The sequence below is a fragment of the Corvus moneduloides genome, chromosome 5 (genome assembly GCF_009650955.1).
Source record: "Corvus moneduloides isolate bCorMon1 chromosome 5, bCorMon1.pri, whole genome shotgun sequence".
NCBI lineage: Eukaryota > Metazoa > Chordata > Aves > Passeriformes > Corvidae > Corvus > Corvus moneduloides.
Window position 1 is genome coordinate 11,104,643 of NC_045480.1, and position 16,484 is coordinate 11,121,126.

The following is a 16,484-nucleotide window of genomic DNA, read 5'->3' on the forward strand; positions in this document are numbered from 1 at the left end:
ACATATTTAAATTTGTATTTAAATCCCCCTGACAACTAGCAAGCTGAAGATGTGTTCAGATGAGGTAGTGGGGAATCAGGATTGAGGAACATGAGAAAAATTTAAAGGAATTTCAGCATGTTCACTCCAAAATGTAATGGGAAATGCTCAACCATCTCCCCATTCCCTTATCCTTTTTTATAGAGGCATCCTAGCATGCTACTTCTGTGAAAAATGACAGAAATTCATCACAATGTATGCAATTATATTTGGCCCTAATATGAAAAAAAGTAAACAGAACTTTTCCAGTGCTTCCTCAATTTGTGTGAATGTGCAGAATTTACTGCTTGCTTGATTTGCCACCTGGATTGGAAGCTAAGCAGGCAATTATTGTAAACTAGCACCTGAAAAAGCTACACATCTCTAAACATTTTTCATAGAAAAGTCCTTAGCAAGTTTATACTAAAAATTTACACATCAATTGACACACATTTCATAGCTGATGTTGTGAGAAATAGAAGTTGTTGCCAAGATTAAAATGCACAAGAATCAAATGTAAATGCAAAATCCTATTGCATTTCTTAGAGAGCAAAGCAGTTATTTAAAATACCATTTTTGTATGCAGCTATAAAATTTAATATTCCATCTGAACAATTTATATATAGACATTAGCTAAAAATATGCATTCCTGAGATCTAGTTATGCAACTTTAACAGAGTGGAATTTTTATTTGTAAATATGAGTTTAAAAAGATGCAATTTTAGCATCCTATTACTGTATTTTCCCAGTTTTCTAAGTGTCAATGCTGTTCACCATTTAATGATTCCTTTTTTAAAATTAAAACAGTATTAAGTAGTCTCTGATCTCTGATTTTTCCAGCATTTTCCATATCAAAACTGTACTTAAGTCACAGAATAGCTTTTCCATTACCACAAGCAGCTGTGTTGTACAAACTTCCTAGAAAGAAGCCAAAATCCACATTAAAGGGATTGGTTTTTGCTTTTTGATCAATAGGGTTCTTATTCTTAAAAATCATATTTCCAGTTCTTATCGACTTGTTTGCATCACTTGTTTCCACCCCGTGGTTACAATTTCAGGAAAAAAAAATCATATTCTTTACTGTCCTTTATTTTTTTTAGCTAATGGGGGTTTTCTTGTAAATATTCTCTCTTTCCATCAACTGCCAAGGAGGCCTTCTTAGCACATGCTCACTGGTCCTGAAAATTGATTATCAGAATTTTACACAGTCTTATTATTAATGTCACTGTTCATCATTTTGCCAGAGTATTAATATTTCCCTTTCTCTGTTGGCAATTATTTACCTATTTCACCCTCAGAATGATTTTGCTTTTTACAGCACAAGGCACTGATGGTTCCTAGACATGCTGTGATCAACTGACATTCACGGATCTTTATCACCTTCAGTCATTTCCAGAAGATGTGCTCTCCCTAAATCTAACAGTAAAATTCCAATACTGTGTGATGTGGCCCAAATAATCTGATTCCTGTATGTACTACTTATGTTGATTTGTATAGGATTATCAGTTTCAAGGATCAAGCCAAAGGAAACTCAAGCTCACTCTATGTAAAGTATTTCTGATAAGAAATGTAAGTTTAAGAGGGTATCAGGTTTGCCAGAGAAGACTCAACATATGCACTGAATCCAGATGACCTGGGCTTCCAAATAATGTAAATGCAAGTCAAAGTCAGAGTTGATTCAGGTCATCTGTTGGCTAGGGGATGCAGTTGCTCTATAAGATTTTTCAGGCTCCAAACCAGATCCCTTTGCTCTGTTTTCATCTACATGACCTTCTACCAGAAAAAGGACACACTGCAATACTGGTGGGAAAATTTCTCTCACTTTCACACCATCCCTCCCAGCTCTTTAGGCAGCTAAAAGCAAAGTGGCTTGTGACTGAGCAAGGGTGCCTCCTACCATTCCTATTACATTATTGGTTGCTCCACAAGCAAGTCAAATTTAACATATTAGTTCAGCTCTTCATGATGTCTGGATGTTATCAAAACCACCCCCTCCTGACCATGCTGAGGAAAGCTGCTGACAGGTTCTCTACCTGGCAGAGTAAGACAGTGTCATGGTTATAAAATGCCACCCCATTCTAGAAAGGAATTAAGAGCAAAATACTCTTCTACAACCTGCCCTCTCTAATGTCATCTCAGAGAACAGTGCACTGAAAAAACATCTACAAACGCCAATCAAAAGAAAAGAACCCAACATCTGAACAAATATCTGTTCAACACATCAGATTATAGTGCAAAGATAAAGAAAAATGAAATAGGAATAATGGACTAATTAAATCTCACTGCTTAATTTGTTACTGGAAGCCATTCAGGCATGATATGACAAAGCTAAAATTAAGAACCTACATTTGGAGTGCTTTTATGTAAAAAAAAGAAGACATTTGAAATGGAAGATATTTTTTGAAACATTTGAATTCATAAAGTTTGACCTGAACACATATTAGAAATCTATCTACAAGGGCACTGCATAAATTCTAAGTCTCATTTGTATCAATAAAAACATAGCAGCATTTCACCAAGTAGGTTTGTCTCCAGTAAAATGCTTTAAATTCCCTTTGCACTATGGAGAAACTTGAAGTCTTCAGTTAAATTGAAGATTGCCAGTACTGGCAGCTGTCATTCTCTTTAAACACCTATAATTCTCCCCTTGACATTCTCAGGAAACTTCCAACTTAATAAGCTGTTTGTCAGAGACTAGTGTAAGATAAAGGAGAAGCCATTATTCATTAAAAAGAGATACACTTTTATGAAAAGAGAAGCATACATGTGTGCATTTCACCTAAACATTATCCATAAGAATAAAACAATACAATTTTAAAAAGCTCTTAGAATAGTTTACAATCAGACAAATTTGAAACAAAGAAACAGAAGATTAAATTAAATTAATAGATGGATCACAAAGTTACAAAGCAAAATTGAGTTATGTGAATATTTTTCTTGATGAGTGCTCAACACTGCAATGGAATTTCCTTTATTAAATTCCACTTCATAGTGACATGACTCCATATGTGTGTTACAATGGAGAAGCCGCAACCAGCATTGTTCCCAACACAGAGACACATTTGCCTCTTTCAATTCATCTCTCTTTAGGCAGAAAGGAATTAATAAAAACTACAAGACTAATTATCTGTATCCAGGCTTAAAGAACAAAGGATTGACCACTGTTTCCACCAGTTTTGTTGAGTTTCCACCAGTTTTTCTGAGTTATTCATGATGCTGGGAGGCCTATACATCACTTGCAGAGAAAAAGGATGCAGGACGTTCTTCAGCCACCAGCACATCTCCACACCACACTAACGGGGAAGGAGGTACTGCACAACACAGAAAACCATGATGTATCCAGGTGACAGATATAGATCTGTCTGAGAAGACACAACTCCGGGCCTTCAATTAACTTATATTGAATTGTTTGATCAAAAGGTTCCATAAAGGATTATTCTGCAGGAAAGCCTTATTTTGGCAATGTTTGTAGCATGGTGTTCTTACAAATCCAAACACTAGATCTACAAAGAACACCTGCCACATTTCAGGTCTTAAAAAATAATGTCATGTGCTTACCTGCCCCCATTATGAGCCCTGGTGCAGTGTCCTTGGTGTGCACTGTGCCTGACACATAGGGATTGTCTGCCCACCGGAGATGGAGGTGAAGGTAACAATCAGGCTTGTGGAGGAAGGAGAAGAAAACAGGTTTTAAAAATCACTGCTACCAGTTATGCTCCTACAATAATGAAAGCCCAGACAGGGAGCAGCTTCAGCAATGTATGACTTCATAAAGAAAAAGAATGGCTGTTTCCCATGGAACCAAACCTGGTGAAGACTGAATAGTGTGCCACTGTCTCAAGAAAAAGATTTCCAGACTCAAAGAAGTCAGCATTATTATATAAACCCCACTTCTGGCAGAATAATTGCTTAAAAATGTTAACTAACGGCAACAAGTATTGCATGTTTGTTTGTCCCAGTAAATGGTAAAATTATGATTAAAAAAACCTGTTTGGACTTAAATGTCTTTTTTAGTAAAAATGTGGTATGAAAAATAGCATAATGACTTTTGGACACATCATGTCTCCTTGCTAAACAACTTACTGCTTCTTGCCCTTTGTGCAGTGGCACTCAAAGGTCATATTGTTCACAGCAATGTGACCAGGAGCTTTACCAGGAGCTGCCAGCACCCCCAGCAGCTGCTGCCACTGCGATTGTTCCACTCATCTCAGATTGATCTGCACCAGGCCCTGCAGGCTGGAACCTTGCTGCACAGTCTTGAACGCTGCAAAAGGGAACCAGCAGCTCCAGCCCTCCACTTCTGCTGTGTGAAGAGGGAGTAAAGCTCTGGCAGTGGCAGAACTACAAGCATTTATTTTGCCCAACACAGAGCTCTGAGTCCCCAGGAGCAGACAGTCACTGAGAAAAACACACAGTTTTCAGTACAGTCTTGCAAATAACAAAATACTATGGGCACTTGGAACATCTAAACAAACAGAAATAATATCACCTTACAAAAAGAAAGGAATTTTTTATGAAAGTTACTGTGGTATTTATTCTCAAGTAACTGTCAGGTTCCCTTTAACAGGGAACAGAGGGTTAAATTGGTTTAATATGAAACAAAAATATGAAAGATGGAAAGAGAAAAATTATTGTTAATCTCTATTTGACTCACGATGTGCCCCGTATATCCAGACACAAATGACTGTTGTCATGATTATTCTGAACTGGGTATTGTGGTTGACACACAAGAAATGTGTCCTCTTTGTGTCAAAGTGATCTCAAATATGAAATGCAGTGCAACAGAAAGCTCTGACTACTCACTCTACACGATGACTGGACTAATAGCCTGTGAAACCACAGCTCATGCAATGCTAGATTTGCCTGCTAGTTTGGCTGGTAAACTCAGCACAAAGCTCCCAGGCCGTTGGAAGTACTGCACATCCTACCATACGGATAATGTTTGTACACTTTAGGGTGAGGATGCACCAAAAAGAGCCACTTACAGGTTTGCAGTTGGTCGGTTTGCCGTTCATATCGAAGTCTGGAGGGTTTAGAAAATCCCAGTCACGGCCTTTGTTGTAGGTTATCAGGGTCGTAACTTTCCCATCAATTTTCTGGTTGGCCAAAAAGACTCCTTTTACACCTCTGACCTGAAGCATAGAGAAGAAAAGTTAATATCCAGCACATACACATTTTTTTCACCAAGGATTATCCCTGATTAGCTGCTCTTCTGTGGCTCTGAACTGTGTATCTCAGGTATTTTCTCCTGGAAACTGAAAGGTAAGTGGATGATACCTTAAAAAAAATATGACGAAGGCTAAAAGGTAAGAGGAAAGGGAGAAAGGGGGAAGGCGAGGAAAATTAAAAACTGATTTTTATTTCTAAATGTATTTAAAAAGAACATACAGCTTTCTTCATGTCATAAGGCTAATCAAATTACATGTTTAATACAGCAAAACACAATAGTTTTTACAGAAAAATATAAAAATTATGATAGCATGGCCTTACCATTAAAATTACAGCTCTGCATTTTCTTTAAATATGGACATCTTTAAGATGCTATTCTACAAATGATGTAAGCAATTTTTAACAACCATCTAACTTTTACACTGAAGTTCTGTGCCCATATCATATAAATATCACACAAACAGGTTACAATAACACAATACAATATCATGTCCTTTAAAATAACACTGAATTGGGAAGCACAATTTTCCTTTGCAGGAAATAAATACAGGCAGATCATCTGAGGAAGAAACATTGAGGGCCAAATCACCCTCTCAAGCATCTGAAATGCTTCTACACTCCAGTTAGCCACCCTTCATCTGTTTGAGCTCTGGAGAAAAAATAAGAAGAAAAAGATCCTCTTCTCTTGGGCTGTTATTTTTTCAAAAAAATCCGTATTAGAAAATTATTACAACTCAAAGTGTTAATGGGTATAATTTTAGAAGCAAGCTGACAGTAATTATACCTTAATATGTTTAGTTCTAGCCCTAACATTTATGTTATTAACATATTAACATATGTTCCACCCAAGGGCATGAGATAAGATCTTCTGTTAAAAGCAAAGGTTTCCTCAAGAGTGCTGTTGTTTCCCTTGCCATCATTTATGAGACCTCCTGAATTTTTGAAAAATTCTGGACAATATATATAAACTGATACACATTTCCAGCACAGTATAGCTTGCACATCTCCTTGGGTCCTGACACTTAATGAAACTGAACTGTCCACTACAAATAAATGCACAAGACAGCCAGCTCTTTGACTGATCAGGAGTATTTGCCTCCTGATAACATGATGCATTTCTGAACTTTTATTTTTCATTTGAAATATTTACTGTTCCCTTCTTTTTCCAACTGCCAGTTATTAACTCCATTTAACATTCATTTAGCTAAAGTCTGCATTGAAGGTAAAAAGCAGGTATCCCTACCAGCAGGCTACAGGTTGGATACTCACTGTTTATAATTATGGGAAGGAACTGATCCAAATCTACAGAGAATAAGAATGTTCTTCTGGTTATGGTAACAGCCTAGAACTTCAAAATATATTTAAGTTTATATAAAAAATTCTGTGTAGACATTTAAATGCCCTGCTCTCTCACGAGCTCCCTTCTTCTTAAATCCTATGCGTATGTGGTTGGGTTACTTATCCAGGATGCTGAAAGCTCAGAACAACCTCCAAGTCAAACATACCATAAAAGTCAACTACTTTGCAGTGCAGGTGAGAAAAGGAAAGGACAGGAAGAAATGATGAGCCTGCTTTCTTCACTTTCAAACCATTTTAATACTGCTGGGGCTTTTTTACCTATTCTACCTTCGAGAGACAGCTCAGCCATGAAAAGTCTGGCACTTCAAATATTTACGTGGGAAGGTGTTGCAAGGAAGGCAGACTTGGGGGTAAAATTTCTGTGCATGTCTTTCTTCCAGTGAACACAATATTAAATATTTAAACAATAATTAGATCAGGGACTGCAACTGAGGTTTCCCTCTTCATTTGCAGATAGCAAAACCAGTGCTGCATCATGAATATTTTTGTTCCTCCTCTCTTTCCCCTCCCCACCTCCTCGTTTAATGAATATTTAATCATTCCATATATAATCATCAAATGGGAGTCAGGATAAAACTTTTTTCCATTCCCATCTCTAATCTAACCAAGCTCTAGGGTCACTTCTCCTCTCTAGAATATGGGACATAAGTGTTTGAATCTATCAAACATTGAAAGGTTATGAAAACATTTCTTCCAGTGCCTCAGTTAACTTCTCTCACTGCTGCTTTAAAAGATAAAAGCTGACCAGCACTTCACAGCAGTTGTATTTTGAATGAAAGGCATAAACCCTGCTTGAAATAATAAATAGGTTTCAGGCACCTATCTTCAGAGCAAGTTCAGAAAGATCGTGTTTGAAGTGGTGCAGTAGCCTAAAAACCCAGTTAACTAATACAAAATTATGGTGTGCAAAAAATGGCATCTTTAAAACATCCCACCCCCGCTGTAGCATTTTCCATTTCATTTTCCCATGGCCTACACACATCTGACTCCGTAAATACTGGAAATGAAGTGTGTCAAATCTACCTTCTGGATTAGACTGTGATGCCAAGGCACCCAAATTCTTCTGTACATTCTACTCCTTAACTTAGTTCCCTAATCTAAAATTGTGAGGTAAGCATCTTTCTATCAAGAAGGGAAAAGATTCCCATTAACAATAAGTTGCTATGGAAAAGAAGACTTTTCAACATTGTGCAGTGCTCAGTTACTCTGATGAACAGTCCAGCAGCCACTCAAGACAGCTGAACATGAGTAAATTCAAAGCACCTTTCTGTTGATTTTCTTTGAACTTCTTGCTTAGTTCTCAGAGTACCTATTTTCTTAAACAGTTCAGGGGATAGTTGTTCCCCAGTACTCTTAGAAAAGCACTTTGTACCTTATAAACTTATTTTCTGAGATTTTCTGCTGTGACTTATTAATTGCTAATTGTTACATTTCTGATTTTCCATCCCAACAATATTCTGTTTAGCTGGTAGCAAGAAGCACAGTTCAGATGGTCCCACAGTGTTTATTAGCAGCAGTCATTGAAATGCAGAAATTACTGCTGTGTAATACATGTTTGTGACTGAAATTTAAATATCTATAATTTTTTTTTGGGGGAAAAAAGGCATGAAGAAAGTGTATTGCAACTTGTGTAGCTATTATCTACATAAGGAGTCACAGCAGGAACCAATGTAGAAGGATTACATTAGTATGCCTATTCTGCAAATACACCTATGTCAAATTTGTGACTCCTTCACACTGGCAGCACTTGATACAATTTCAGGCACATGCTCCTTGTCACATAATTCAAGAGCATGCTTCTTTTGGACAGCCATTTAGTACTTAACCTTTTTTTTTTTTTTCCTTCCCTTCTTTAAACAAGTATTTGGAAATTATTCCCTTTTACATGTGCAACATGAGAAGAAATACAATGCAGAAAAAGATAAAGCATATAAAATAAAATTAATACAGACAGGCAGACACCTTTTAAAGAATTTATAGCAGATGTACAAGTAAAAGATGAAGTGGAGTCAGCAGAAGATAATGAAGATGAACAGTACAAATTTTAAGCAGAATGATACACTGGGGGAAAGAGAAATTTTCCACTACTGAGGACTGTCTATGCGCTGCACTGAAGGTTCCCCTTCCCAAGATGGGATACTTGCATTAAAATGCCCGAAAAAAACCCCCCAGATTAGACAAAAAAAAATCCCACCCTTGAGGCCTGGAATATGTGTTTTATTTATTAGCAATTTTATACTGAGTAAACAACCCACACATTATGAGCACTTGATCCCATTCTAGTAAACAAGATAAACACTAATTATTTATGGTGCAAGCTATCTGGAAGCTGACAGTGCTCTCCTATAAAGCAACTCAATTTCAAAAATAGCCTAAAAATTGAATTGTATGGCTCCATGTGTATTGTCCTTATCATGCTTACATTTCCTTTTTAATGTAACCCTACAAATTGATCTAGCACACAATAAACTAGGATTGCATTATCTAATATGCCCTCAGTAACACTGGGAAATTATGAAACAATCAGTGTAACTGAATAAAGTTAATAATTCTTGTAGACAAAAGGACAGCCAGGGGTAGCATCTCTGTACAACTTATCTGAAATTACATGCTACAGGTGATGCAAGGAGTAGAGATTGCACCTGACTGCCTTTTAGCTTTGCATCCCACAGGGGTGACCAAGAATAAAATGCTGCAAACTAATGCTGTCAATAAATCACCCTGTGGGAACGTGTCTACACACAATGTGTAGCTTCACTCATTAGGAAGCCTCATTTCTAAAAAGGTAGAGTCTAGAAAAATAATCACTGGTAATGAGAGACCTTTCTGTTTTACTAGAGCCATTTAGAAAGAAAAAGCTAAAGAAAGATGGAGGAGATAAAGAGGAAGAAAACACTATCATTTTCCCCCACCAAGAAAAGTCTAATTACAGCCATTTAAGAGCTCTGTCACTGTGTGCCTTGTATCCAGAATTACTACAAACCTTTGCCAAAGAAGTCTGGTGCACCTTTAAAGTTTTAGGTTTTCTTTAAATTAACACCAAGCAAATTACAGTGTAATGGGACAAACTGAGTCAGACCAAAGTTCTGTCAGTTTAATGATGTGATAATGGCCAGAAAGAACAGGACCAGAGCAAATGTACACCTTATTACATTGAAATTCATTACATTGAAATTCCATTCCCTAAACAGGAATGGAATTGATAATAGTCTGTGATACTCTTCCAAAACACTATAGTCTTTTATTTTGCCAAGTGCACTGATGTTAAAATACAAGACAGATTTGTTTACAGGAGAGTTTGTCTCACAAAAGATGCTGCTCGCACAAGACCCATACTGAAAGCAAGTGGATTTGCTGTCCAATATCTAATTTTGTTGGCTCTTTGCCTTTCAGAGCTGACACAACCTAGCACAAGGCTTGCAGGATTACTATTTAAAACCCTACTGGCTAAAAGATGTCCTGCTCTAAGTCAGGAAATGCACCACTGAGTCACCTAGAAGAAAAAAGCTGTGCATAGACAGCTGCATAACTTCTTACTTCAATAATAAATTGTGCTTCCAGCTTCACTTTTCAACATCTTAAAAAAAACCTTAGCAAGTTTTGGATTTTCACATCCATAGAACCCCATCCCAAGAATATAGTTAGAGTACACAACACATTAGTAGGGCAAGAGGGAAACATGTAAGTAGTAACAATGTGCTATAAATAAGACAGAAATCCTAGATTTTTACATTAAATATAACTGTGAAAATAAATTTGTTTAAAATGAATTATACCCATAATCAAAAAAACCCTCCACACAAAGGAAAAGATAAAGATCTACCTCCAGAATATCTATCAGGACATTCTCTTCTGGCTGCTTTGTGCTCCGGACATTCTCCAGCAAGATGGAGTAGTAAACACCTTGTGGGTCAGACTGGTACAGGTTGTATGTGTCTGTCTGGTACCACTCCTGGACAGCCACAAACACCTGGTTTTCATCTGTACTGATTATCTGTAAATCCTGTATGAAAATAAGATACACAATGATTAATTTTTTACATAATTTCTATTTTACAAACAATAAGTTGTTCAGGATAGTTTAATACTGGGGGGAGGGGAAACATCTGAATGTTTAATAGCAGTAATCTCCCAACATAATACTAATCAGCATGCTGTATCCCACTGCTCCAAGATGGTTTCTCACTGCCTTCTGACTGCAGTGCAAACCAGCTTAGTGGAGAAAAAAATCCTGAATGTGCAATAGCTGGAATCTGCTTTGACTTTATCAGGAAATGACTTCTTGAAAGGAAAAAAAAGGGAAAGGAAAAAAAAAGAAGTGACTGATTTTCCAAGATCTGGATAAGAGTCAAAGGAAGACTGAAACAACATTAACAAAGCTAATGTAAAAAATAATCTATTACTCTACAAGTAATAGAGAAATGAAAATTAGGTAAAAAAATAGCATAGCACAAAGAGGATCAGATATAATTTACAGCATTTCACATAGGAATTAGTACCTATCATGCACACAGCTCATGTGTATTATAGTAGATTATATTAATTTGTCTATCCATGCCTACAGAACCACTTAAATATTCAACAGTAATAACATGAGAATCAACATTCTGCATTCATTTCCCAAGAATTTCAGGCATGGATATTGCTACAGCTTGCTTTCAGTTTTCCCAGCTTCTTCACTCCAAATGCCTCAGACAAAAAAATGCACAGCTGGGGAAAATAATTTAACACTAATACTAAACAGAAGAAATAAATCAGGAAGTAGCAACACTGAACTAAGCTTAGGAAAGAGAATAAAGGGACATGAGTTTGCAATAGGATATGGCAGCACAAAGGCATGTTGGGGCTATGTAAGAAATGACATCAAGTCATGGAGACTGAAAGCTTGTAAACTCTTCATGACCTTGGTACTTAACCGGGATACTGTATCCAGTTCTGGTCACCTTATTACTGGAAAAATACTAAGGTATTACTGTGAATATAAAATAAAGCTACCAAAATGTCAAGAAAATATGAATTTGGGGTGAATTGTCTTAAAAAAGAAAAAAAAGGAAATCAAGAAAACAACTTTGTAGAACTCAAGGAGTCAAATAAACCAAATTCATAAGAATCCAGTAAAGACTGAAGAAAGTGTGGGTAACAAAGCAAGACTGAGTACTCATCATGGCAGTCACATTTTAGGCAATATGCACAACGTGACTGTGGCACTTAGATTAAAAAAATGCATGAATAGAAGTAAAATAATGCAATGGAAAGATTTTTAATATGAACAGAGGAGGGTTATTAAATACTAATAGTTTAGTTAAATTTAAAGTATTTTTGTACATGTGACACATCTCAACACAAAAGAATCCAAGTGAAGCTCCCTATCCATGACAGCTCAATGTTGTTTTCAAAGACTTTCATTTAAACTATGTAGTAAAGTAGATTTTTGTTTAGCATCCCATGAATAGTTCTCTTTTTTTTTGGTACTGAAAAATTACTCCAAAGCAGAGAGTCTGGCAGAATTGCCAGCAAAACACAGCAACTGATCACAATAGGTTCTTTTAAAAGCCTCTTTAATGTACAGAATGTTTCATCTCCTGCCTTAAATCAGGGCAACATGAGGCTTGGTAGCCCACATTATGCCACATGGAAAGTTCACATGCCTATCTGATAATAAGGATGGAAGTGAAGCAGAGTCAAAAGGAATAAAGAAAGAATTAATTTATGTGAAAACTTCTAGAAAACCCTTAATCTCCTGTAAAGCCAGGAGCTTTCTGCAAAATTATCATCTACATTATTACAGTAAAACATTTATACAGTGCAATAGACAAACGCAAAACTCCAGAGAATGTAGGCAAGGCACTTTCCGTGCCTCAATTCTTTCCCACTCCATGCTCTCCATTGTGAGGTGGCAGTGGTTGCATGTTGGCCCTTGGTGGCAGAGGTGCGAGCTGAGGGACAGAATCACCTCTGGGTCCCCCATCCCAGGGTGGGGTAGGAGCAGCTGAGCCATAAGAAGCAACATGGAAAGAGCCAAAGCATGCAGTGCACAAGGACAGGGGGATTAATTTTGGGCAGACTGTAGGGGTCAGGTGAAGGAAAGAGCGGTTGGACAGCAAAAGTTTACTCAGCAAAGGAGAGTTCACTTTTCTCTTGGCGGTAACTGTTACTAATAAAGATGTTTGTCTGCTCAGATCGCTGGTTGCCAACTTTGCTGAGGCAAGAGCTTAACAGATCCTGGTCTTAGCAAGTGAAATTACCCTTGTACTGCCTTGAACTTTGTTCCTTCCTTTCAAAATTTATGCTTTCCGATTTCCAGTTCAGCCTTACAGCTATTTTCCTTTCACAGTGATTTTTTTCCTTCAAGAAACAAAGCAGTCCTTCAGTTATACTACCTTGCAACAGTCCTGTGCAGCACTTCCTGCCCAGGAATCACAGTCTATGGCTGCTTTCCCTGCTTTCTGTTATAATCCTCTGGGAAAAGTAATTGACAATGTGAGGAAAACTGCAAATTTCATACCCAATTCTTCAACTGATCTTTCAAAATCCTGGATGACACAAACTGCTGAAAATCTAGTTAAAACAAAGGTAAATTGTCATGCCACTCTTGTACTATTCCTATACTGAAAGGTGAATTTAAAAAGAAGAAATTGATTGAAAAATACAGAGGATGGGTTGTCAGTGTGCTAAGTGCATCCCTTCATCCAAGCTACCCACACCTCAAGAGGTGAGAAGCACATGGAAACGGGACATCACCGAATATTGCTAGACAGAACCTACTGTGTCCACCTAAGAGTAACTAGAAAGGATGTCTGAGAAAAAAACCATTGATGGAGGGAATGCAAGTTTTTATTGCTTTATCTAATTCATGGACACAGATACAACCTTAGGCTGTAACCTCAGCAGATCCTATAAGGAAAGTGTTTATTCTTTTATGATTTCACGCTTGGACTACTGCAATTGCCTTCTTGGTGGACCTCCTGCTTTCTCTCTCTCCACATTCTGCAAGCTACTCAAAGTACCACTGATCATCTCATTTTTCTGTAATTATGCTATTCACACACAATCTATTGAAATTCATTTATAAAGACCTTCTTTACTGATCTTAGAGGTCTTCAGGGTTTGGAACATTTCTTATTGTCTCTCTTCAGATTTTTGGTATCTCCAGGCTGCATTCTCATATACATTCAGTACTTACAATCTTGTGGTTTTCTTTCACTTCCATGCTGTAATGAGAGTCCATGCCCTTCCAGATGTCCCAAGGCAGAATCGTTTTCCCAATCTGCCGTGGCAACCACGCTGTTTCCTCTGTGGCATGCTCATTTCTCCATGGACAGCCCTTCTCTCATCTCTACTACTTTACTTTTGCTCTCTCGAGTCTGCCATGCCTGCTCTGCTCTATGTCTGGCTGACCCATGTATCCATGCTCTTGCCATTTTCACGTCTCTCTTTCTCTGTTTTTGCAAATCTCACCAATGTCAGTTGGTATCAGCCATAGACTGTGATTCCCAAATACTAGTATTCTCCCTTTATCTCCTCTTCTTATGTTGTAAGTTTTGCACAGTTGTGAGGTTCTACAAGTTGCATTATCCAAAACCTTTTTTTTGAACCTCTAAGCTCCCACGAGATTTCTCTGTTTTGTTTAAGGTGCTTCTTGTGCTCCGCATTTTGCAAATTCCTTTGTTACAATGTTTCCTTCATCTTTCCCTCTTCACTGGGAGATGTTACACCACACTAAACACAGAAATCTGCATATTTATCACTAAAAATCTGTGAAACTACTCATAGGTGCAAGGCAGTGAACCAGCCCATGGAATTAGAATTAAGGACAGCTGGAGATCTGTTGAATCAGAATTACTTTTCTATAAAAAATGCTAAACAAATCCTGATCAAAGACTTCATATTAAAATTTGGCATGATTAATTTAGGCATCCAGTGACAGGTCATGTCACTCTGCTCTCTCAGGGACTTGTAAGCTTCTGTGTTTGTACTACATCAGCAGCAGAAAACATAATTAACAAATAACACAAGGGCAGTGTCAAAGTGATACTGAAAATAATTAGGCATGTACAGAAGGCCAACTCGTACCAAAAAATAAGCACCACTTCAAAGAATTTTTATATCACATGGACAGACATGGTCTGCTAAATAAATGAGTCTGAGGGTGTACACAAGGCATTGAAAGAACTGAGCATGTTCAGCCATGACCTGGTGCACAGGCATCCAAGAACTCCTCCAGCAAGTACAGTGACACAATCAAATATTTCTTCTTGAAAACACTCACTGCTTAAGAATTATTTTTTTTACTTCTAACACAGAGGTAACAACATGATCAGTCTTTCCACAATTACCTGCTTTTAATGTAGTCAAGTCTGTTATCACATAAAGCTGAATGAACACCCAATCAAAAGTCGGTCCAAAAAGCCCAAAGCTATTAAACAGAGTTGGGATATGGGGGAGTTGTGGATAGCAGGAAAGAAGGAAAGAGGTTTAAAGGGGGAAGGGAAGAGAAATGCATTGTTTTCATTGTATACAGTCACATACCATCTACTTTCAGTAACTGACCAGCCTATAAGTCTGTAAATACTTTATAGAATTTTATATTCAAGAAATGCTCAGTACAGTTTACCATATTACTGTGATAAGAAACTCTACAACACAAATAAGTACAATTACCACCTGAAGGCAGAAGGATATAAAAGATGACAAAGATTGTACAGCCAGACAGTGCTTCTTTGTCTACAACATGCTGGTGACATAGAAAATATCATTAAGTGAAAATACTGTAGGCCAGTATAACGCTACACAGGCAGCACTGTGGTGCTTCAGTCAATAAGGCAAAAAAAAAGAGAACCTCAAAATTCTCAAGTTTTAAATCTTATAATTTTTGGTCAGATGTCAGAATTCTGCCCCTTTGCAATCTTTTAATGCTGTGGTTGAGCAAAATGTTAACATGAAATAAGCAATGTATTAAACAGAGGATGGTGAGGAGTAAATGTATCAGTAGTGGAACAGATCTAAGCACTCAAGGCTCTGTAGTCTCAGTCTTGACCTTCAGATGTACCACATTTATACCCCTGTAATCTCTCAAGCACAATCAAGGTAACTGGATGGCACATATCCCAGAGATAATCCTCCTAATCTTCCTTGCCTGGCCAAGTAAAAAAGTTCAGGGAGAGAAATCAATAACAAGTTCCGCTGTGAAGAAAAGAACAGTTCCTTGAATCCTCCTCAGATGGATTTGTACAACCAGCAAGTCAGACAGCTGCTGTAGCTCAGGTTCACTGGCTACTGCGCTGACACTGCCTGGGAAAGGAACACTTCCCCTCCATCAAATGATACTGCTACCTGCATTTCTACTTTGTTCCCTTTTTTCTTTGCTCAACAAGCCATTCCGTGGACTTTCAGAAGAATGGAGTTGCAGCTGCAAACTGCTCTTCTGCCTGGCACAGGGGAACAACCTCAGCCAAAGCCTCTCCAGATGGTGAGGGTGAAGCGGCTTCCCAAGCGGAACAAAGATTACCAGGAGACTAAGAGCCTCACTAAATGAGCTGTCATAGACTCAGTAGTCTGTAGTCCAACCATCAAGCAGCCAAATCCTCTAAGAGAACATCACTGACCAAAGGGCTGCAGGAATCTTCTACCATTTCTGCTATTAATGGATAGGCCCATTCAAGGATAGTCTTATATCTATTACTGAATGATACAGACAATTTCAGAGTAAGTGTATGGTTAAAACAGTGATGTGTGTTCAGACTGAGGCAAGGAAGAAGTGGGCCTGCTTTGAGGTGACTAGGTGATAATCAAATAAAAAGAATAGATGGATCTGATAAAAGGTATCTTCAGGAGATTCATATTACCATGAATAAACTAGAGACTTCAACATATTTCTAAGGCAATAGGATTTTTTTTTCTTTTGGTTTTGTTCGCTCTTCCCCTACACTTCCATTTAT

The 16,484-nt window shown here is 37.7% G+C and overlaps 1 protein-coding gene across 5 annotated transcripts in view; it reads right to left on the bottom strand.

Moving 5' to 3' along the window:
• Nucleotides 1-16,484, bottom strand: part of SORCS2 (sortilin related VPS10 domain containing receptor 2) — a 549,849-nt gene that overhangs the window by 71,523 nt on the left and 461,842 nt on the right. For all 5 annotated transcript variants that reach the window (XM_032109885.1, XM_032109884.1, XM_032109882.1 and 2 more), the window contains exons 9-11: nt 10,370-10,549; nt 5,004-5,150; nt 3,577-3,679 (exon numbers count right to left, since the gene is read on the bottom strand). In XM_032109885.1, the coding sequence (XP_031965776.1) occupies nt 3,577-3,679; nt 5,004-5,150; nt 10,370-10,549 (430 nt within the window). The remainder of the gene's footprint in view (nt 1-3,576; nt 3,680-5,003; nt 5,151-10,369; nt 10,550-16,484) is intronic.